At 35.9% G+C, this 19,851-nt stretch overlaps 1 protein-coding gene across 4 annotated transcripts in view; it reads left to right on the top strand.

Moving 5' to 3' along the window:
* CDC73 (cell division cycle 73) overlaps positions 1–15,480 on the top strand; it is a 107,359-nt gene extending 91,879 nt beyond the window's left edge. For all 4 annotated transcript variants that reach the window (XM_080349280.1, XM_080349283.1, XM_080349282.1 and 1 more), the window contains 4 exons: positions 6,035–6,196; positions 8,095–8,195; positions 11,288–11,429; positions 12,658–15,480. In XM_080349280.1, coding sequence (XP_080205406.1) covers positions 6,035–6,196; positions 8,095–8,195; positions 11,288–11,429; positions 12,658–12,694 — 442 coding nt within the window. In that variant the 3' untranslated portion in view covers positions 12,695–15,480. The remainder of the gene's footprint in view (positions 1–6,034; positions 6,197–8,094; positions 8,196–11,287; positions 11,430–12,657) is intronic.
* Positions 15,481–19,851: the final 4,371 nt, after the last annotated feature.

The following is a 19,851-nucleotide window of genomic DNA, read 5'->3' as shown; positions in this document are numbered from 1 at the left end:
ATTTTAATGTTATAGTTTAATGTGCAGGCAATTACTGAACTAATACAATTGTGTTGACAGAAGATGTTTGTTTGTGTGGGTTTTTATGTTTAAGAAAAAAATTCACACCTGCAAGCCCTGGATTTTACAGCTATGTAATTTGTGACTTTCTGGTACGGGGATACCTATAACAGAATAAAGCCCCTGTATGTCTTGTCTAAGAATATCTGTTCTAGGAGGCTTGTGCTGTTTTTAGCTGTGTTGGGGCAGAACTACAGTTAACTTCTCAGACCTGCCCAAAGAGGAGGTGGATCATTAGAGTGCAAAGAACACGATCCAGAAAAAAAAGGAAGTGCAGTTCAAGGGTTCAAAGGAGGACACCAATGTAGTTAACAAGCATGAAAGACAAAGGCAAGAAGCAAGGTATGTTAATGAATCAGAAGTTCAGTAGCACAATTCAGGAGAGCAAAATATTAATTTAGCCATGACAGTTCTATCACTCTTCTATAAAATATGCAAGCTAGCCTGTGTCTTTTTTGCATTCAAATTTATTGAAGTAGTTTGTTTAGGAATGTCTGCACGATTTGTTTTTACTGTTCAGATATGTGATGTAGAACTAGCCTTGATGTAGAGTGTGATTGATAGAGATATGATGGTTTCTCCAAGGAAAGAACACTTCTCCAATTTCTGCCTCTTAAGTCACCACCACCTTTAACTCATTCCCCACTTTCAGCTAAATTTGACAGAAGAGTAGAGATTTGGAAGACATGTCATTGCCACAAGTTTTGGAATAAAGAAATATTGTCCAGATAGAAAAGATACCCCCAAATTAATACTCAATCCCTTACCCCAGCTGAAGAAAATTCAGGTAGATTTGAATTTCTTATATTTTTAGAGGTAATCAGCCTGCTTGTTTTAGCCATCAGAGGAGATCAGTGATACAGCATAAGGAGGAAGGGTTTTTGGAGCTGAAAGAGCAAGAGATGTTGCAGGGGAGGCAGCTGAGAAATGTAGTGGAACCCCGGGAGAATGAGACCCCAAGGACTGTCGGGGTTCGGCAGCTGTGACACCCGTGTCACGTGGGCTGGTCACAGGGCAGCATTTTCTTCATTGCCAGATACCTGAGGCAGCAGAGTTCTCTAAAATGTGTGATAAAGAAGAATGAGTATTTGGATTTCACAAAGAAAACCAAATTTTGTGATGCCCTCTATTTAAATACTTCTTAGAGTAAGGAACAAAGTTAGCTGAATATAATTATACCTAATCTCATAATTATATATCAAACCACTTAAAATCAAAACTTACAGTCATAGCTGGGAACTCCTGTCTTTTAATATAGTTTTTGTCTAGGATGATGGATTTTTTTTTTTTAATAAGTAACTGGACTGCAACTCATTGTCACTTTGGGTATGGGAAAAGTACTTGTGATATGGTAGGCAGATATTTTGAATTGTTTATTGTAAAATTAACAGGACAGTCTTCATCCAGTACAATGGTAGGTATTGGATTCCATTGTCAAGGAATGAAACTAATTAATTATATCAACATTTTTAGGAAGCCGGTTCATAGCTCTGTAGTATGTTGGGGTTTTTTCCCTGCCAAATTTGGCTGACACCTGTATGCTGCTTAGCATCTTTAATTCATCACTAACTTTACTCTCTTTTGAGGCAGTGAATATGGAAAGCATGAAAACTGTTATGAGTAGAATGAAAATCAGAACTGCAATACTTTATGGTATATTGTCAAGCTTCTTAAAAATATTTCATATAATACACTTTATTCTTATTCACTATCTGAATGCAACACTGGTGATCATGATTATTGTATAAAATCTGGCTTTTCAGACTAAGTATTTGAGAGTATCTGAAGTTAGGCTTTTCAGAGGCAATACTGATTTACATGGAACAAAAGTAAGGCAGGGATTATCTCAGGCAGATGTAAATGATTGGGTGATGATTATATATTTTGATGGTGATGATGCTTTTAGTCATGATGTTGCACCATATGTGGCCAGACAACTCACTGATATTTATCCAGCTTTGATATTGAGCAAACTCTGACAGATTCCAGGGTGACGTATTTTAAAAAAAAAAAACTTTGTTCTCCTGCAAAAATAGGTGTATGAAGCTTTTGATACTGTAATCTAACAAAAATATTGAGAGGCTTGTAAAAATAAGTCTCCAGTTCTAAACATAATCAAATGTATATCACGGTGATTGCGGTTGCTATTGAGCATTGGAGTTGCCTCATTCTCCGTTCATGCATTTTTCAGTGTGCCTGAGTTGGGGCCGCAAAGCGCTGACCTGAGCTCGGTGGAAGTGTTTTGGAGTTAATGGTGGCAATTGATGGGAATTTAGAACTCAGGCATGAGCAGCTCTGGCAGTTCAATATCTTCCCAGTTACCTCCCATAAATTGATCTAGTTCCATCACTTGCCTGTTATCTTAAGAAGGGACTTGCTGTCTTTGTAAAATGAGAGAGTGTTCCCGTTTTTATGGAAATAATGATTTTGGCAATTAACAGTGAGAGAACTGAGTACTAATAATTTCCTAGTAGAGGTATAAAAATGGATTCTAAGGTGATACGGGATTATGTTTTGTTTTTACTAGAGAATAGTAATCTAGAGAAGCAACAGAAAATGTAAGCTCCCTCACAGTCAGGTTTCAGAACAGTCAGGTTTCTAGTGTACTGGATGATTAAAAAGGTGGCAAGTACAAATGTGTAGTTAAGCCACCAGCTATAGTATTGTGGGAAACAATTCCCAAGAGAAGATTTGGGGGGGTGGATGGGATGGGTTGCTGTTTTCTTTAATAATCAGTTTTCCTAGGCTTGTCTTTTATGTCTAGGTAGTGATGGAGTAAGCCATGATTATATTTATAATCATACAGTAATTTCTTTTGATTCTTAATTCTTGAGCACATGGCTTTTATTATATTTACTGAGTCAATGGTTCCCAGAAATGCAAACATATATTTCATAAACTTTCTGTAAGCTGTATTTATTCCTGTGCTCTGTGTGTGTACAGATACGTGAGCACTTCCTTCAATGCTTGCTTTATGGCAACCATCTTCTCTACTGTTCCTTGTGAATTTGCTCATTGTTACTTTTGTGCTTCAGAAAGTTCAGATAACAAGATATTTGATGTTCTGTTGTGGATAAATGTGTTCAAAAACATTGTTTTCTACCGTAAATAAAACTGAAGCTATTGTAGTCCAAAAGATACAGAACTGAGGCACAACCAAATGATGCCTGAATGACAGTAACACAGTTTCTAGCCGATTGTGAAATGGAGAGAAATTGTCAATGAAGTAGTGTTGAAATGAATTCTTAAACACAGAAACACTTAAAGCCAGAAGTAGAATCGAGAATTCCTGATGAGCCAGATTCCAAGGATCTTAGATATAGTGGTGAAATTGCCGGACTCTTTGTAGAACAGCAATATTGCCTCTGAGTGTTGACATTGGTCTCATTTGACGGAGGTGTCCAGGTTTCCTGTTCCCATGTAAAATGTGTTTGCTGCCTCATATTTACAAATTAAATTAAAACTCTGACCTTTTAGATTCTGTTCATATGAATATCTGATTATCACTGTAATGTATCTATGGCAGTTTGGTTTTTATTTACATATTCTGTGAGAGTTCATTCTCATTCAGTGCATGGGACATAATAAAAATGAAATTTTTTCTCCGTTGTTTTAGGTGATCATGGCTTTTCACATAGACCTTGCCACTTAGGCAAAAGGTGTTTGAGGGTGGGGTTTGGGTAACTTTTAAAATTATTAAAAACCAAACAATTCTTTCCATTATTCCAACCCAGATCCCTTAGTTATGATGGGTGAAGAGAAACTCATGGATCGTTTTCTTAAAAGCTCAAGACTACCAAGAAAATACTCATTTTAAGTTAAAAAACACTGTTTCCTATCAGTTAGTATTGGTAAAATGAAGTCTGCAACATACGGCCAGGACAGGCCATTAGGCGTGCTCATGATTAAAGTTGTACCTCGTGTCTGGGTTTTTAAATTACCACCTGACTAGAAATACTCAATTCTGATGTCACGTTTGGTGGCTTTTTCCAAAGTAAAACTGTGTTGAACGCAATTGCGTATTTCAGTCAGTTGTGGTAGTTAAGTAAATAGAAATCAGTTAATATTTACGTTTATTTTATTAGTGAATGACTATCTTAATGGGTTTTTTATTATATTCTCACTTTTCCCCAGTGTATCCTGTATAGCTTTTTTGTTTGTATTTTCTTTAGAATAGTGTTGTTTTGCATGTACTAGACAGATAAGCCTAATTTAATTTATACCTTACAATTTAACATCTGTAATGCTTTTTCTGTATTTGCAATACTACTCAACTTTAATTCCTACTCATCTGCAGAGGTTTTTTTTATTTTTTCAATGTGGTTGTATGCATTCGGACACTTCAGAAATTGGTTGTGACTGCTTTTGAAACACTGTTAAATCATAAACAGTATAAATGGGCTTCATCTGTTTACTTACATTAGGAAAGTAAAATAGTTTTGCTTGAACACTTATTGACTATTTCAGTGTGCTGCCTTAAAATGTGTGTTTGTGGGTTTCCCCCCCTGCCCCCCAGTGCCAATTTCTCATTGGATACAAGATGTTTGCAAAAACTAGTATTTTCAGGTTGACCGAATAATGAACTTTTGTTCATATTTCATTTTACATTCCTGTTTTCTACTTTTCCAGCAATAATAAGTGCAGTCCGCCTGTTTAAGCACATTCAAATCAGTTTTAAGTATTCAAAGAGAAGTAGGTTGAAGAGAACAAATAGAAATAGTGGAAACAACTTACCCTGAAAATGTAGTAAGCCTTTTAAAAGCACCATCTGTACTATAATGAAGAGAAGTCTTACCAATTATGTGGAGTTCTGTGCTTTTAAAATGTAGCACCAATATTCCTGATAACTTCTGCAGTTAAGTGAAACGTGGTGTTTGTTTTTATTGGAAGTTTAGGGAATTAAATGTCAGCAGCAAACAGTCATGTAGCTGGGTGGTTCTGAATAGAATATTAGGAGAATGTGGGTCTGAGTTCTGTTCTTTCCTTGGTCTGGTAGGTGATACTGGTCACACCAGCTGACTTTTTTGTGACATAGTTTTAGTTCTATCAAATGCATGATTTTGTTATCTCTCCTTCTGATAAAATCCACTGAGATTCATCAGTAAAAATGCTTACACTACTCTTACATTTATGATGCCAATTTTGAGAACTGTTCTGTGTATTTTATTATCACCATAAAGAGAAGACTCTTGAAATGGAATTGGGTTTGTTTTTGTTTTTTTTTCCTTTAAGGGGGTATGGGGCTGAAAATACAAGATCTGTAATTCATTTGTGGGGGGCAGCAGGGGGGTTACTTCTTAAGCATTTATTTTTGTCATACAGAGATTACATAAGACATGAGGCTCACGTTATCCTTGTTTTCCGAGCACTTAGTCTGTGAGAGAACCTACTCAGAAAACAAAAAATCCAGAATTGTAGTATCCATACATCATAGTAACCAGATGAATCATTGATAGTGTATCATCACCAAACAAATAAAACCTTACTCCAAAACCTTTTTAATCCCAGCTATCTTGAAAAGACATAATTCTGATGGCTCCAAGAGCAAGAGTTCTAAAACTTACTCCAGTAAGCAATTGTTTCCTAGCGCCTGAGCTGCCCCACGTTACCCTCCATCACTAAAGAGAATGAGTTCTGGCTGCTCAGCAGGTTGGGATCTGGCTTCTTGTTCGTGCATGTGTTGGGTAAGGTTGGCAAGGAATGCCTTCAATGTGTAAGACCATGTCTGGCTGTAGTTTTGAGGGGCAGAGGACCTTTTAGTATGGCTGTTTTTATCATAAAGGGCTTATGAGGTATTATTCTGACGTCTTTTGCTGTTCTGGATGAGTAGGTGATGGAGGCTTGGCATAATGAAAAGGAGATGGCTTCTGTGGCTGTTGCCAATAATGCGAAGTTCTGATAAAGTTGTTACTTTTCCTGCTGATTACATCAAATAAATTGCTTTTGTCTACTGAGTGTGTCTTTATTCCCCAAGGTTTGTACCATCAGATGAAAAGAAAAAACAAGGCTGTCAACGAGAAAATGAAACGCTAATACAGAGAAGGAAGGACCAGATACAGCCGGGGGGAACTACAGTCAGCGTCACTGTACCTTATCGAGTAGTAGACCAACCTCTGAAACTTATGCCACAAGACTGGTAAAATAAATTTCCCTTTCATAGAATTTCTAAATCAGGAGAAAGCAGAATTTGGGGGGGACCAATAAAACACTACTACATTGCATAAAAAGTTAAGATATGGATAAAAGAATGGATTTGATTGTTAAGTGTATAGGAGTCTTTTATTAATGTGAAAATATTATTACACTAAACTCCTTAAAATAATTTATTAAGAAATCCAGCACTCTACTTTTTAACAGTATGAGCAGCGCAACTTAATATAAAGTTTGCCTGAAAAGTTTCAGAAATTCAAATAGGAATATTCAGATGAGTTTTCCTATTCATGATGCTGTAGTGGACGAGTCATTGAAATGTGCTCTGAGAGAAAAATGCTCTCTCATCTGCTTTCTGAATGAGATCTATTAGAAAGATAGGTTGGCAGGCCTTCAGCATCTGGCATTCTAACTTTTTTCAATAGTTGAAGAAAGAAAGAAGGAAAACACAACAGAAAGTAGAGACTAAACTGTGGTTTCAGTACTGAATCAGATTCATTGAATGCTGGCAGCTGACTTGTGAAGGGAGAGCCCCAGTCCGGGAAAGGAGATCACAGAAGGCTTTTCCTTTGAAGAGAATGCAGGAAACCCATTCCTCAATGCTACGAAAACACATTTTTCTTTGAGCAGTAAAATTCTGGAGAAATATCTTTTTGTTATTTGATGTAATGAATTAGGCAACATTTTTACTTATTCCTCACAAGTGTGAATATTTTAGACATGCAGGGTGACATTTTTTGTAACTTACAAAGTAGATATTAATGGAGAGGAGTACTTTGAAAAGGTCTTGTTCCTAAATTAATTGTACTGTGTTTTAAGGACTTGAACTAATCAGATCTCTGTGGTTTTGAAGCTCTAAATATCACTTTAAATGTTTAATGATCAAACCTAAATGATTCCTAAAGTGCTTCTGACCAAAGAGATGAAGCGGTGTGGGTTTTCAGCTTGTTTTTATCCGAGGGAGAATCAGATAATAGTACCTAGACATTAACATGTTGCTGCTGTTTTTTTCTGTTAGCTGTTACAAAACCTGCAACATCATTTTAAATGGCAGAGCTTTAGTCTGTCTTACAAAAATAAACAAACAAGCAAACTCTGCCCGCCCCCCTGCCCCCCCCCCCCAACAAAAGCCCAACAAAAACACAAACAAACAAACAAAACAAACCTCCACCCCACCTTTATTATTCTTTTCCATTTGGGTTTGGTAGACTATATGATGAACTAAATTTGGGGAATAGATTAGAGAGGTGATTATTTGTTGCAGTAGGTAGGAACCATGGGCAGATGATAAATATTCAAGAAAAAGATAGACCTGATGTGGGAGGACATTTGTTCTCAAAGTGGTTTTCTTTTAATTTTGTTAATATAAAAGCTTCAACTTAATCACAAATTTGTTTTCTTGGACCGCAGATAGTGGTTACTTACCTTTACAATAAAAGATGCACTTTGCAACCAGAGTATGAAATTTAGCAGCTGTCTCTTCTAATAAATATTGAGAACTGAGGTTGACAGTGTTCAGAATAAAGGCTTTTAAATTCATACATCTCAGATCACAGTGTTAATCATAAAAGATCATCTCCAAAGTGTTCTGGCACTTTTTAAAAGCAAAATACTAATGACCAGCAAGAAAAATTGACTTCTTACAAATGTAACATACAAAACAGAGCTTCATTCTGCAAAGGGACGGAGCTACAAGTCCAAAAATGTCATGTGAAATTTTTCTTGCTTAGCAGAGAAAAAGTAGTTGTGCTGGAGGTGTGGTTGCTGAATATGCTATAATGCTGTTACTAGAGTAAGGAACTATGCTGAAGTATCTTGCCTGTTTAAGAAGACCTGTAATTTAAATGTTCAGGGCCATCAGCATGTCCATGTCTCTGTTTGCAGGGATCGTGTGGTGGCAGTGTTTGTACAGGGTCCTGCTTGGCAGTTCAAAGGCTGGCCTTGGCTCTTGCCGGATGGATCACCTGTGGATATCTTTGCAAAAAGTAAGGGAGTGGTTTTGGTTTTGTTTTTTTTAGTGTTTGTGGGTTTGTTTTTCTGTTTGGATTTTGTGGTGTGTTTATGCATATGGCAAAGTACTGGAAAAGTGCTGTTGGGTTCAGGTCATTGAGAAGAGGCACTTACATCTTTGCATAGATAGCAAGTATTGATGTCCCCTCTACAACAGAATTCTTCTCAGAGCTGTCATTTTTACAAGAAGTTCAGAAGTAGCTAGTGTATAAATTTACTTTCCAAGCTTCTAAAAAAAAAAAAAAGGTGAAAGACAATGTAATTATAACACTTCATAGATAACAGGTTTACAGTCTGTCTTCAGATTTCATTCCTGCTTTGAACAGTAGTATTTTGCTGAGAAAGCTTTGCAAATATGATCTGGGGTCTGACAAAAACTTGAAAGTTTGGTAAGATACAAATACTTTTAAGTTGTGAGCTAGATGTTACCACTGGTTAGATCTGAAAAGGTTTTTTCAGTTATGAGAGTTATGTCCAGTTGCTTTGACATGTGCTGCACTTTTCTTGCACTCTTCCGACTGTAAGGTGTGTGATAATATCTAAAGAAACTGTCAGCTTCTCTGTTGCCTTGTTGTGGATCTGTCTTAGATAATAAGCCTTTTTATAGTGTCCAGTGGTTTCTGAGCTACAAATTAAAAAAAACCTCCAAACCTACACATACACACAAATGCCAAAAAACCCCAGCAAAAACCCAAAGCCACTCTAGTTCAGTCTGTCATCTTCCAATCATCGTGATGAGGAAACAAGTTTGATCAGGTTTTGTGTGTGTGCATGTTTGGGATGTGAAGTAGAAGCTGGAAGGAGAATGCTAGTTTGGTAAGGGGCAAGGAAAATAAAACAGTTGGACACAAGGCTGAGGGTGTGTGTCTGTGAATGAGAAAATAGAATGAGTTGCTTAAGGGAGAATTGAGAGTGAACGAGCCTGAAGGCCAGTGTAAAAGAAAAAATACACCACAGGAGAGAGCTCAACAAAAGAGACTAATGAAAGAATAAAATAACACTTCAAAATAAAACCAAGTAAAATGCTGTTAAATAGTTAGGGTCGAGCTAGTGGTTACGTGCAAGTTCCTATTTTAAAATTACATATATATAAATGTATGGAGGGCCACAGGAATTGTTATGACATGCTTTGACATTTTTTAAGTCTTCACTGTGCCAAAAGATCAAAATGATAACCTGTGTAGTTCAGTCTGAAGGTGTACAAATTCTTATGTTTTTCAAGTGAAAGGGGGACATCTGTTCTGACTTGACTCATAAAGATATATTGAAATGGACTTTTTTTCTTTTTTGGAAATACATTCTGTTGTTTCAAAGTGAGGTATTTTTAAAATCTTTTCCTGATAAGAGTATCTCTAGGGCTTTTCCTAATGACAGTGTAAATGGAGAGAGCAGAAGCAACATCAGTCTGGTTGTCTGTGTTTACCTTTTCCTGAAGCTATTGCTTTGCCCATATTTATAGTCTTCATAAATGTGGTTTCTGGGATCTATAGCAGTTCATTGTTTCATCTGCAGTTTGCATTTCTTCATGTAAGTCACTGGCTCTATAGTGATTAATAAATATTCAAAGCTTATCACTGTTGTTTTGGAAAACAGGCAGGTAGCTTACCACAAAGAATTCCTTAATAAAATTTGTATTGGACCAGAACCTGCCAAATGATTTTATTTATTCAATTGCTTTTTCACATAGTGTTTTGCTACCTGAGTCTCTACAATTGTTCTTGGTTTTCTTTCCACGTAGTGTGAGTGTTTAATGTTCGCATAGCAAACAAGCTTATTTTTGTATCTGCAAGTGAATGTTTCCGATTACATTTTGAATGATGTCACTTTAATGAACAAATATTTAATTTTTGAATATCATTTTAAAGGTCTTGCTGCTAGAGCACATTATTGTGCTTTAATATGCATTTGTTTCAGATTCAGAATTGGATTTTCTTCTGCTGAATATCATTTAACCTTAATGCAGAGGCTCTGTCAGGTGTTGATTAATTTTTCTGTAAATGCATAGCCCCAGTATATCTTTATGTGCTTTGTTTGGAGTTACTTTGAAATATACAACATTGTATAGCAAAGATAACTTTTATGTATTCTCAGTTTTCATTCACAAAGCTAGGAAATGTATCTGACAATGGTACAAGCCAGATGATCACTTCTTTAGATTGTTAATTGGAAAAAAAAAAGCTAATTTCAGATAGGAGCTTTCTAGAAAGCTCCAAGGTACATCATTTTATAAATTGACCTGGAAAAGGGGACTGTTTTTGTTTTGTTTTGTTTTAATTATTTTAAAATTTGAGCCATTTGGCCAAAATTCTAGGTGGGTTTTGTGGAAGAAATAAATGAAGAGTGTGGTACTGGAAAAGATATGACTGTGGCATTAGAAATAACTAGTTTCCACAATGCATTAAAATGGTTACCAGATAGGAGTCGTACAAGACTTAAATACGTTGCACTGGTTTATGTCAAAACTATGATTTGGCTAAGTAAATCAAGAATCACAAGATGATGTTAATACTTAGGCTTTACGTAATTCACATGACAGTACTTCCCAAGAGTTAACATTTTACCATTTTTAACTGAGCACTTGTTCAGGGAAACTGATAGTTACTAAATTTCTCGGAATGCTTCATGCGGCATTTCATGGTTACACTGGCATTCTCTCAGTCCTCTACACACTGAGCAAATAGCCAGGTTTCCTTCTCAATGGTCTCAGAGATTTGTGGGGTTTTGTAAAATTCTTGAATAGTTTACAGAAACATCTTTGTTTCCCTAAGAAAATATGCTTGAGTTGGCAATGGTGTTCTGCTATTCTTATGGAATCTCTGCATCTGGAAATAGGGGCTGCCCTTTCACTTAAACCTGTAGTAGCATGAGAGCTTGAGTGTGGCCACTGACCACTATATTTAGCTCAGTGCCCTTCATTAACGAGTTGACTTTTTGAAGAGATGGCTCATTAATTTTGTTCTCAGACTCTGTTCTGAAAAAGAGGGGTGTGGTGGGAATTCTCTTTGACTAATAATTAAACACTAAAGTCATCATGTTTGTACACTAAATGTTTTCCTGTTTGCTGTAGTTAAAGCTTTTCATCTCAAATATGATGAAGTACGTCTGGATCCAAATGTGCAGAAATGGGATGTAACAGTGTTAGAACTAAGCTACCACAAAAGACACTTGGACAGACCAGTATTTCTACGCTTCTGGGAAACTTTGGACAGGTATGTTTCTTGCTGAAAATCCTTTATGATCACAATTTTATGATGTTTGGTGGGAATTAAAAATTACAGCAAGAAGAGAATTGTATACAACTTAGACTTCTGAATGATGTTCTAGCTTGAAAATACTGCTTGTTTAGATTTCTGCCTGATTATACAGTTAAATATATACCACTATATTTTATTATAAACTATAAATAATCTCCACAGTGTAATATGCATAGATTTAAAGGAAGGCTAGTTATGATTAATGGATTAGTACCATGACTCCCCACCTCCCTTTAGGCAAAAGGAAAGGAATGGAGAACAAGGTAGATGGTGTTTAGTTTTCCTTTGTTCCCCCAGTCCCTTGGGCTGCAGGTCTGAGCTTGTGAGCTCTTCTTTCTCTCTCCACCTCACTAGATGACAGTCTAGAAGAGGCGAGAAACTACCTTAAGAGACATGAAGTATTATTCTGATGCCCTTGGGTCCACAGCACTGGATAGATGAGGAAAGAAGTCAAAACCGATATGGCACATAATGAATTTTGGACACATGGTTGTTCTGTATCTTAAAGGCTTTCCAAGGACTTAGCCCAGCCTTGCAGGAGAAGTGAGGGTTGGAGCAGCACCAGCAGCAATGTGAAGAGAACGTTGCTTCTCGCTCTGCTTCTTTGTGGTTCAGAACCCGCTCTGAGCAGGAAGTTCATTGCAATAGCCTTTTCTTGTAGAGAAGAAATTTTCTTTTTGTGAAGCAGTTGAAGCAATATTGAGGGAAGGAAGAAACCCATGCATTTTGTGAATATTTGATCTTTTCATGTTGATGGCACAGCAAACTGCTTGAATGGTTGAGTGAACTTACAAAGAGAAAAATCCTATGGGAATTGCCAAAATAATTTTAAGCATCAAACTTTCTATGGCTTGTTATTTAAAAGTCTCAGCTAAACTATGTATCTGAATTCCCAGAATGAACTAGAGTTATCTTTAAAAGAGTCTTCCAATGTTGGAAGTCGTGTGATGCTGTGGAAAACATGACTTTTCTTCAAAGCAAAGGCTTTAGCTGACTGTCTTTTAGTGAGACAAATACTGTGCGTAATACAAAGCTATATGGCCTATAAGGCATAGCATCTCTTTGGCAACTTACTAATTCTCTAGCAATTTTGTTTAAGAAAGTCCATGCATATTATTCCTGAGAGTAAAATTTCTATAAATACCAAAGAGTAGTAATGTTGTCTTCTGTTATTTTTTTTCAGGTATATGGTAAAGCACAAATCTCACTTGAGATTCTGAATCCTTCAGCTGCCATTTCTTTCCTGAAGTTTGGATTGAGAAAAGTGAAAGAGGCTCCAGTTTGGAGACCAGAGCTCGCACTATATGATGTGTCAAGAACTTCAAAATGAAGAAGGGTTACAGTTTAAACTTTTTATAAAATCTTGTTTGGATGCTTCATGCTATGGCAGGTTGATACCTGTTGTTATTCAAAAGCAAAGGGGTTTTGCTTAAAACTATTTTTTTAATGTTGTTAGCCTTCTAGTCTGCAATCCAAATTGTATATTTTGATAGCAGCAGTTTCTTCTCTGTTTTGTTAAATTAGCCACATTTTTAAATAATGTGTTTTGTTCCTTATTAGAAAATAGATTGATCTTCACTGCAGGTTACAAATGTGTGTGTGCGTGTGCGCATGTGCGCACGTGTGTGTGTATATGTGTGTGTGTGTCTATATATATAATGTATAAAAAATTAGACACACTTATGCACACATAGATGTTACCAGGCTTTCTAAACCACTTAGCTTCTGAGCTTAGTTTGGTTTTCTTTGCTTTTCGTTTCACTTACTGAAAATATTTTGTTGTGAATGATATTACATTTTAGTCAATAGGACTTGCAAACTGAGCGAAGTGAAAATTGTTTTGGATAAATCAAAATGTCAACCTGTATATGTATATTCTGTCAGTCTTGAAAAAGGGAAGAAGAAAAATCTAGAAACACTTTTTTGGATTTGTAATGTCCCAGTTTACTAAATCTTTAAACTTTATTATAGGAATACCTTCAAGTCATGTTACCTTTAAATTGCCATTCTCCACACAAAGTCTCTTTATTTAAACTGAAAGTGTGCATGTGTACATTCCCATCTATCAAAATACCTTTGCATATGAGTATAAATGTTACTTAGATTAAACAATGAATAGAGAAGGAGAGAGTTTGGATATTTTATTTTTTTTTTCCTGAAACAGCCACCACAAGGAATAAATATCTTTAACTTCTTGGCATTTATACCTCTGATACCGCCTCTAATATTGTTTTCTTGTGACAAAAGTAGCCCAGGCTATGTTTACAGGAGTTATAATTTTCTGAGATGAGTGGCTAATGTGGCCTAACAGTCCTGCATGGGAAAGGAAAACGAGCCTGCTCCACTTACCAAAGAACAGATGTGCTTGGTCTACAGTATAACCAAGGCCAGAAGACCCTGGTATTTGTATGAATCTATGGTATCTCTGTGTCTATTTAATAACATTAAGTTGCTGTCGCATACCAGTGGATGTAGAGAATGATCAAATACTGTAACACCTGCATGGATTTTTTTCTGGGATAGAATTATGTGTTTATATTCCTGTTCTTGAAATTCCAAACCATGTTTTTTTAATATACTTTACATTTAAGGTTTGACAAAAGTAAAATGTTCTATGTATTCTTCTTTAGTTTTGCTTTTTATTTGATGTTACCTTCATTTTTAATAAAATCAGAAGGCACAACTCCTTAAGACGTTTTTAAAACTGTCTTAAAGTTCTGAGGGCTGTGAGGTCTGACTTTTCATTAAATCTTTCCATCTCTGGTGTATTGAGACTATTTTTAAGTAGTCCTAATGGAAATGACAAAAAAGGCACAGTGACTCCAAGATTAGAATTTGGCTCTGAATTTTTGAATGGGTTCTGTGAAGTAACTAAGAAGAGGAGACAATACAGAACTACTGGAAGTTCTATTTGTATGGGCAGTTGGTCAGTACCAAATGACTGTTTTCCCATAAGACTTAAAGTTATTGTAAATGTATCTGTGTCATAGATGAGTGAGCTAAAGCATTCAATACTTTGTTTTAACCTGTACTATAACTGGAACAGCAGTAATGGCTATCAACACAGCAATCGCTACCGTGAGGAACTGGTTCAATTTAGGGTTCATTACTGCCTCAAATACTGGGGTGTCATCTATGATTTTTTTAATTCTGAAACATTTCCAATTAGAAGTGTAGTTTTTATTCAAACTCTGTCAGTACTTCATGGCCCATTCGGTTTTAAAGACACATAATGGGCAGCAAACTTAAAAAGCAAATTCTGAAGAAATGTGTGCTTAATGTGCACTATGATATACAGACTACACAGTGATCTTAAAATAAGCAAGCTCCAATTATTTTTAATCTGTCCTGTATTTCACTTGTGTTTTAAATGTATGTGTAATCCCAAGTTGAGTATGATATACAGGAGATGGCTTGATTTAGATGTAAAATTATATATATTGGGAGTAACTCCTCTGAAGCTAGTGAAGTTACATGCATGTGAAATTGGCAGAAGAGCAAAATTCATTAAGTCTTTGTATGAACTGTGCCACTTTTTAGGGATTGAGCACAGGCTTTTAACATCTTAAAGTTTTGTACTTGGAAGCAATTTACAGCACAAGTTGTAAAATATGTATTTGTGAAGGAGCTGGCACCTGATTGTGCATATTTTTGTCAGTCATAAAAGTAGTGATGTTTATAAAATGAGCCATTTTGCAATCAGATTCCTGCTGACATTATTGGAAGTTTAATTAGGCTGTCAGAATAGCATTCCTGCTGCCTTCATAAATAGCTGCACATAGATTATGAAACTACTTGGACTTAAAAATTTAGCCTTACAGCAGCATTTTGCAACACAGCTGGAATTTTAGACACTTATGCTTAATTTATCTACAAGTTAATGTAGAATGATAAGGAAAACTGATACTAAGAACCAGGAAGGCTGGAGGATCAGACATCTGTTTTAGTGAGCTGCATTCTTATTGTTGAACAAATCTGATGCACTACTTAGAGGTGTATAAAGTGTGTAAATTGTACTCAATTAAAATGTGTAACGAAAACTGAGCTACTTCACTGACTGTAGTTTATTGAACAGTAGAATCATACTAGCATGGGGATTAGATATCAAATTGGCTGTTTCTGTTTTCATCTTAAGTGTCATAACTCTACACTGTTTCATAAGTACAAGATGAATGTGATGAAACAAGATAAAACAAGGTGATAACTGCTTTGAAGTCTGCTATTGTGCTCCCATCCTGTCAGCAGGTGATTGTTTCTTTTAGTAGCAAGGTTATAGGGGCCAGTAGATATATCTGAAGTAATGATTTTATATTAAAAACTAAAATACCTATCATTTATACTGTTTGAGCTTTCTGAGTGCTACCCTGAACAAAGCAGACCAAGGGTGAATTTTTGTAAGGTAAAGTAGGGCAACCACAGAGACTTGCATACCTGCAGAAATTGCAGATCAGCATCCTCAATTGAGTAGGCTCAGCTACTTAGTTATTACCTGGAATATTTTCTTGCAAGTTAGTTTCACAAATAGGTACTTAAGTCATTGCTTGAGCTAGACAATTTATAGAACTGTTCTGCAATGCTGTAAACCTTTTTATTTCTGAATACGGAAGAAAATGTAGATAACAGATTGTGTGTTAAGTTGCCCTTGGTCATAAGTTGAACTATTATGTGGTATTTGACAGATAAGCCTTTATCAGAACAGCAAATTTGTTTTTGGCTGTCATTTGACATGCAGTCGGTGTATAAAATATTGCTGTGCTCTGCAGGGACCTGCAACTGTAAGTTTTATTAGTACAGCTTTCATTCTTTTGTTGATGAAATATGCACTTAGTTGCTAATTCTTACAAACACTATGTAAAAATTAAAAAAAAAAAGCTGGTCAAAATTAATGACTTAGTGATTTTAAAATTTAATGTCACAAATGCATTTTAATTCAAAAGCCATAACTAATGCTAAGTACTTTATTAGAGCAATGTGTTCATGAAAAATTAAAATCCCTGCCTAAAGAAACTGTTGGCCAAGTAGGTTACAGTTCAGATAATCTGTGGAAAAATGTGCCAAAAACTGGAATCTCTGAATGTCGTATTCTGAGTTGCTCATTTGTTACTTAACTTATTTTTCTGAAGAGAGATGGAAGATCTGCTTTCATTTTCAGAACAGTTCAGTAGTGATTGCGTAGTTCACCTCTTTGAGTTTGGTTTTACCGTAAGACTGTTAACACAATACAACAATTCTGAGGCCGTGATTGAAAATGCATCACTTCGAGTATGAAGTTGTTTAAGTGGAGCTTATATGCTTGACAAAGATAAAGATGGTTTCTTAATAGAGCTATGATCCAGTAACATCATGTCCATTGTTTGGCTGTTACTGACTTGTCTGTAGATCATTCATGTCAGTGGTGATGCTGTCATAGATGGCAAGTTTGAAAATAATGAGATTTAATCAAGCAAACTTTGTTGGTAGGTAGTTGACAGTGACAGGCTGTGCATCTGAACTGATTTACTATGTTAATTTTTCTTTAAACAAAAAATTCATAGTTTTTTAAATGCAAATGCAAAGAACCATCTCAAATGCTTGAAACTTTACTGCAGACTAGTTCAGGTGTAAACCCAGAAGATATGGGGTGGTACATAAAATCTGTAAGAAAAATATCTTGGGTTATGTTTTTTATTTGCATCTGTAAATTCTCTTTCTATAGTCTGTTTTATTTCAAATTCAGAAAAACTGGTTACTTGCTTCACAAGGTTCCTGCGTGTATCACTGGAAACTGTCAGAAGTAAGTCTTTAGCAGCAGTTCCTTGGAGGTTTGGTTAAATGAGTTCATAAAATATAAATTTTGGCCGGATTGTGTCAGTGGGCCCAAATTTTAACAGTGGTTTTGAAGGTTCAAGTTAAAATGAAATCTTCTAAGAACACAACGGGGACAGCCACTGCTGACTGAAAGGAGAAGACAAACTTCTCATAAAGTTAAGCCTTTAAACTCTCACCTAACTCTCATAAACTTGGGCTTAATGACTATTTTGATAAATCTTAAATTTTTTTTTTAGATGTCTTGCCGCTTGACCTGTTATTTAAGATCTGGACAGTATTATTGACATTTTAATGGAGTTCATTATTAAGTCTTAAGTCCAACTTTTGAAAATTCTTAGCAAAAATGCCTTGAGGAGGTGGGATGCCCTTCTAAATGCAATAGTCAACTTAGCCATGGAAGAAGAAACAAAAGAAAGCATGTTTCTCTTGTTCCTGTCAATCAAGACCAACCTGTAGTTCCATAATAGTGGATTTTTATCAGTGAAATAGGATGTATAAAATACTTTAAAGAAATTGCTTCTAATTGCTTCACTTGTTCCTGCCTTATTGAAGTCCTGTCCAGGAGACACATCTAGCCCGTTATGTTCTTTCATCTCCCAAATTGAGACTATTCCCAAACCTGCAAGCTGAGGACCTCAGCACACATCCATGAATTATTTCTCTTCCCCATCTTCCTCAGTGCACAGTAGGGCAGTAGAAGCACAAGAAACACAAGCTTCTGCCTATTACATATCAAAGAGTGTTTAGAAACTAAAAAAAAAAAACCAACCCACCAACAAACAAACAAAACCAAAACAGACCCCAACAACAAAACCCAAACACAAAAACATGCATGCAGGTATGAACTGCTGAATACTTCATTGTGCATCTTTTCTAGTTAGTTTTGACCTGTAGTAATGAAGCTTTGAGGTTTTGAACATATAAGTATTGAAGGCTTACTAATGATTCCAGTAATCTATGTATCTAGTTATTCTCCAAGGATCTTAAACTGTAGATTTCTCCCTGATACTGCAGATAAGTATTAGGAGCAGAATGGTGAATGATTACCCTGAGCCCCACCAAGTTGAGTCAGTCTTAACCTGAGACTGAATGAAAACTAAACAATTACCTGTTCGGCAACTGGCAAATGATTCGAGGAGCACCACACTAGTTTTCTTTGTTATTGATTTTGTGAGAGACAGATCTAGTGTAACAAAATTATGAGCAGTGAAGAAAACAAAAAATTGATACTTGTTTTTCAGATACTATTCAACAGTTCTGATAGAGGTATAACAATTTCATAACAACTGTGGGGTGACCACAGGAATTAATACTAATCCCAAGGGCAGAAAGTGTGGATTTGATTGTTTTCTAGCGCCATGAGTTATGGGTAAGTTTTGCAGCATGCCCTTAAAGAGTGCAGATGGTCATAGAAAAATATAATGTAACTGAATGGTACCTCATCAACTGCCTTTTTGTATGTAGTGAAACATCTCAGCTGACTGCTCCCTCCAATCCAGCGTTCCTGCTTGTCATCACCGCAGTGAGATGGTCTTTTACATATTCAACTTCCCTATTGTGGAGGTTGTCTTAGTTGTCTGCCAGGTGTTCTTCATTCTGGTATTCTTGGGAACGGCTGTCAAGGTTTTCTTGATGCTAACATGTTACTGAAGGTATGTGTGTAGGTTTTAAAAAGATACAATCCAAATGAAAGGAATAAAATTATTTAGCAGTGCTCCACTTGTTTGTATGACAAATATCACTGCTGAAGATGCTGCGAATAGCACAGGCATTAGAACAGAAGATGAATTTATTTACTTCAGAATGTCATGTATAGCCGCTCTGGTAGGTAATTTCAGCCATTGACCCAAACATTTAAATTCAAATATTGCGTCTTGTGTGAAACTTGGGTTGCAGGAGAGAGGAACTTTTTGCTCTGTAATAAAACTTGTATGAAAGAGCCTCTGTTTTATGCATGGTGGAAGCAATTAGTCTGGTTGCTGAAAAGTTGCTAAAAAGGGAATAATGGGATTAAAGATTTAACCAACAGGAACAAAACCCCTCAAACATAGAAAGTCTTCCTAAACTGAGATTACTGAATTGAAATACAACAATTCACTGTGAAGTCTGTGTAGAAGAAACTTATTTCTGTGTTCAATGGATTAATGCTCCAAATTAGCTTCCCAGTAATCTTGTTTTAGCTTTATCAAATTGAATGATCTGTAAATTTGCTCAGTGATATAAAATCTCTCTCAAATTTGATTAATTTTCACTTTTAGTCAATCTTGATTTTTCTGACTTTGGTCAGTACCTGTTCTGGTTATTTAGCCTGTTCTTTCCCCCAAGGATCACAGCAGCTGGTTGATCTTGTAAGTATAAAATTAAGTGCAAAATTACAGTTAATTTTGTGTTAATAATCATGTATTTACATTCATGTTATTATTCCCCTGAGAAGAAATATGCATCCCTCATGATTCATGTTGTAATTTTTTACAGCATTACTTTTGTAATGTGTGGAAATTAAAGTGCAGTGCTCTCCATATGTTGAATATTTTTTTCAGAACAAATTTCACATTTGGACATGCAACAG

This window comes from Nesoenas mayeri (assembly GCF_963082525.1).
Source record: "Nesoenas mayeri genome assembly, chromosome: 8".
Classification (NCBI taxonomy): domain Eukaryota; kingdom Metazoa; phylum Chordata; class Aves; order Columbiformes; family Columbidae; genus Nesoenas; species Nesoenas mayeri.
Note: the sequence above shows the minus strand (reverse complement) of the source record. Positions and strands in the feature narration are given on the sequence as shown.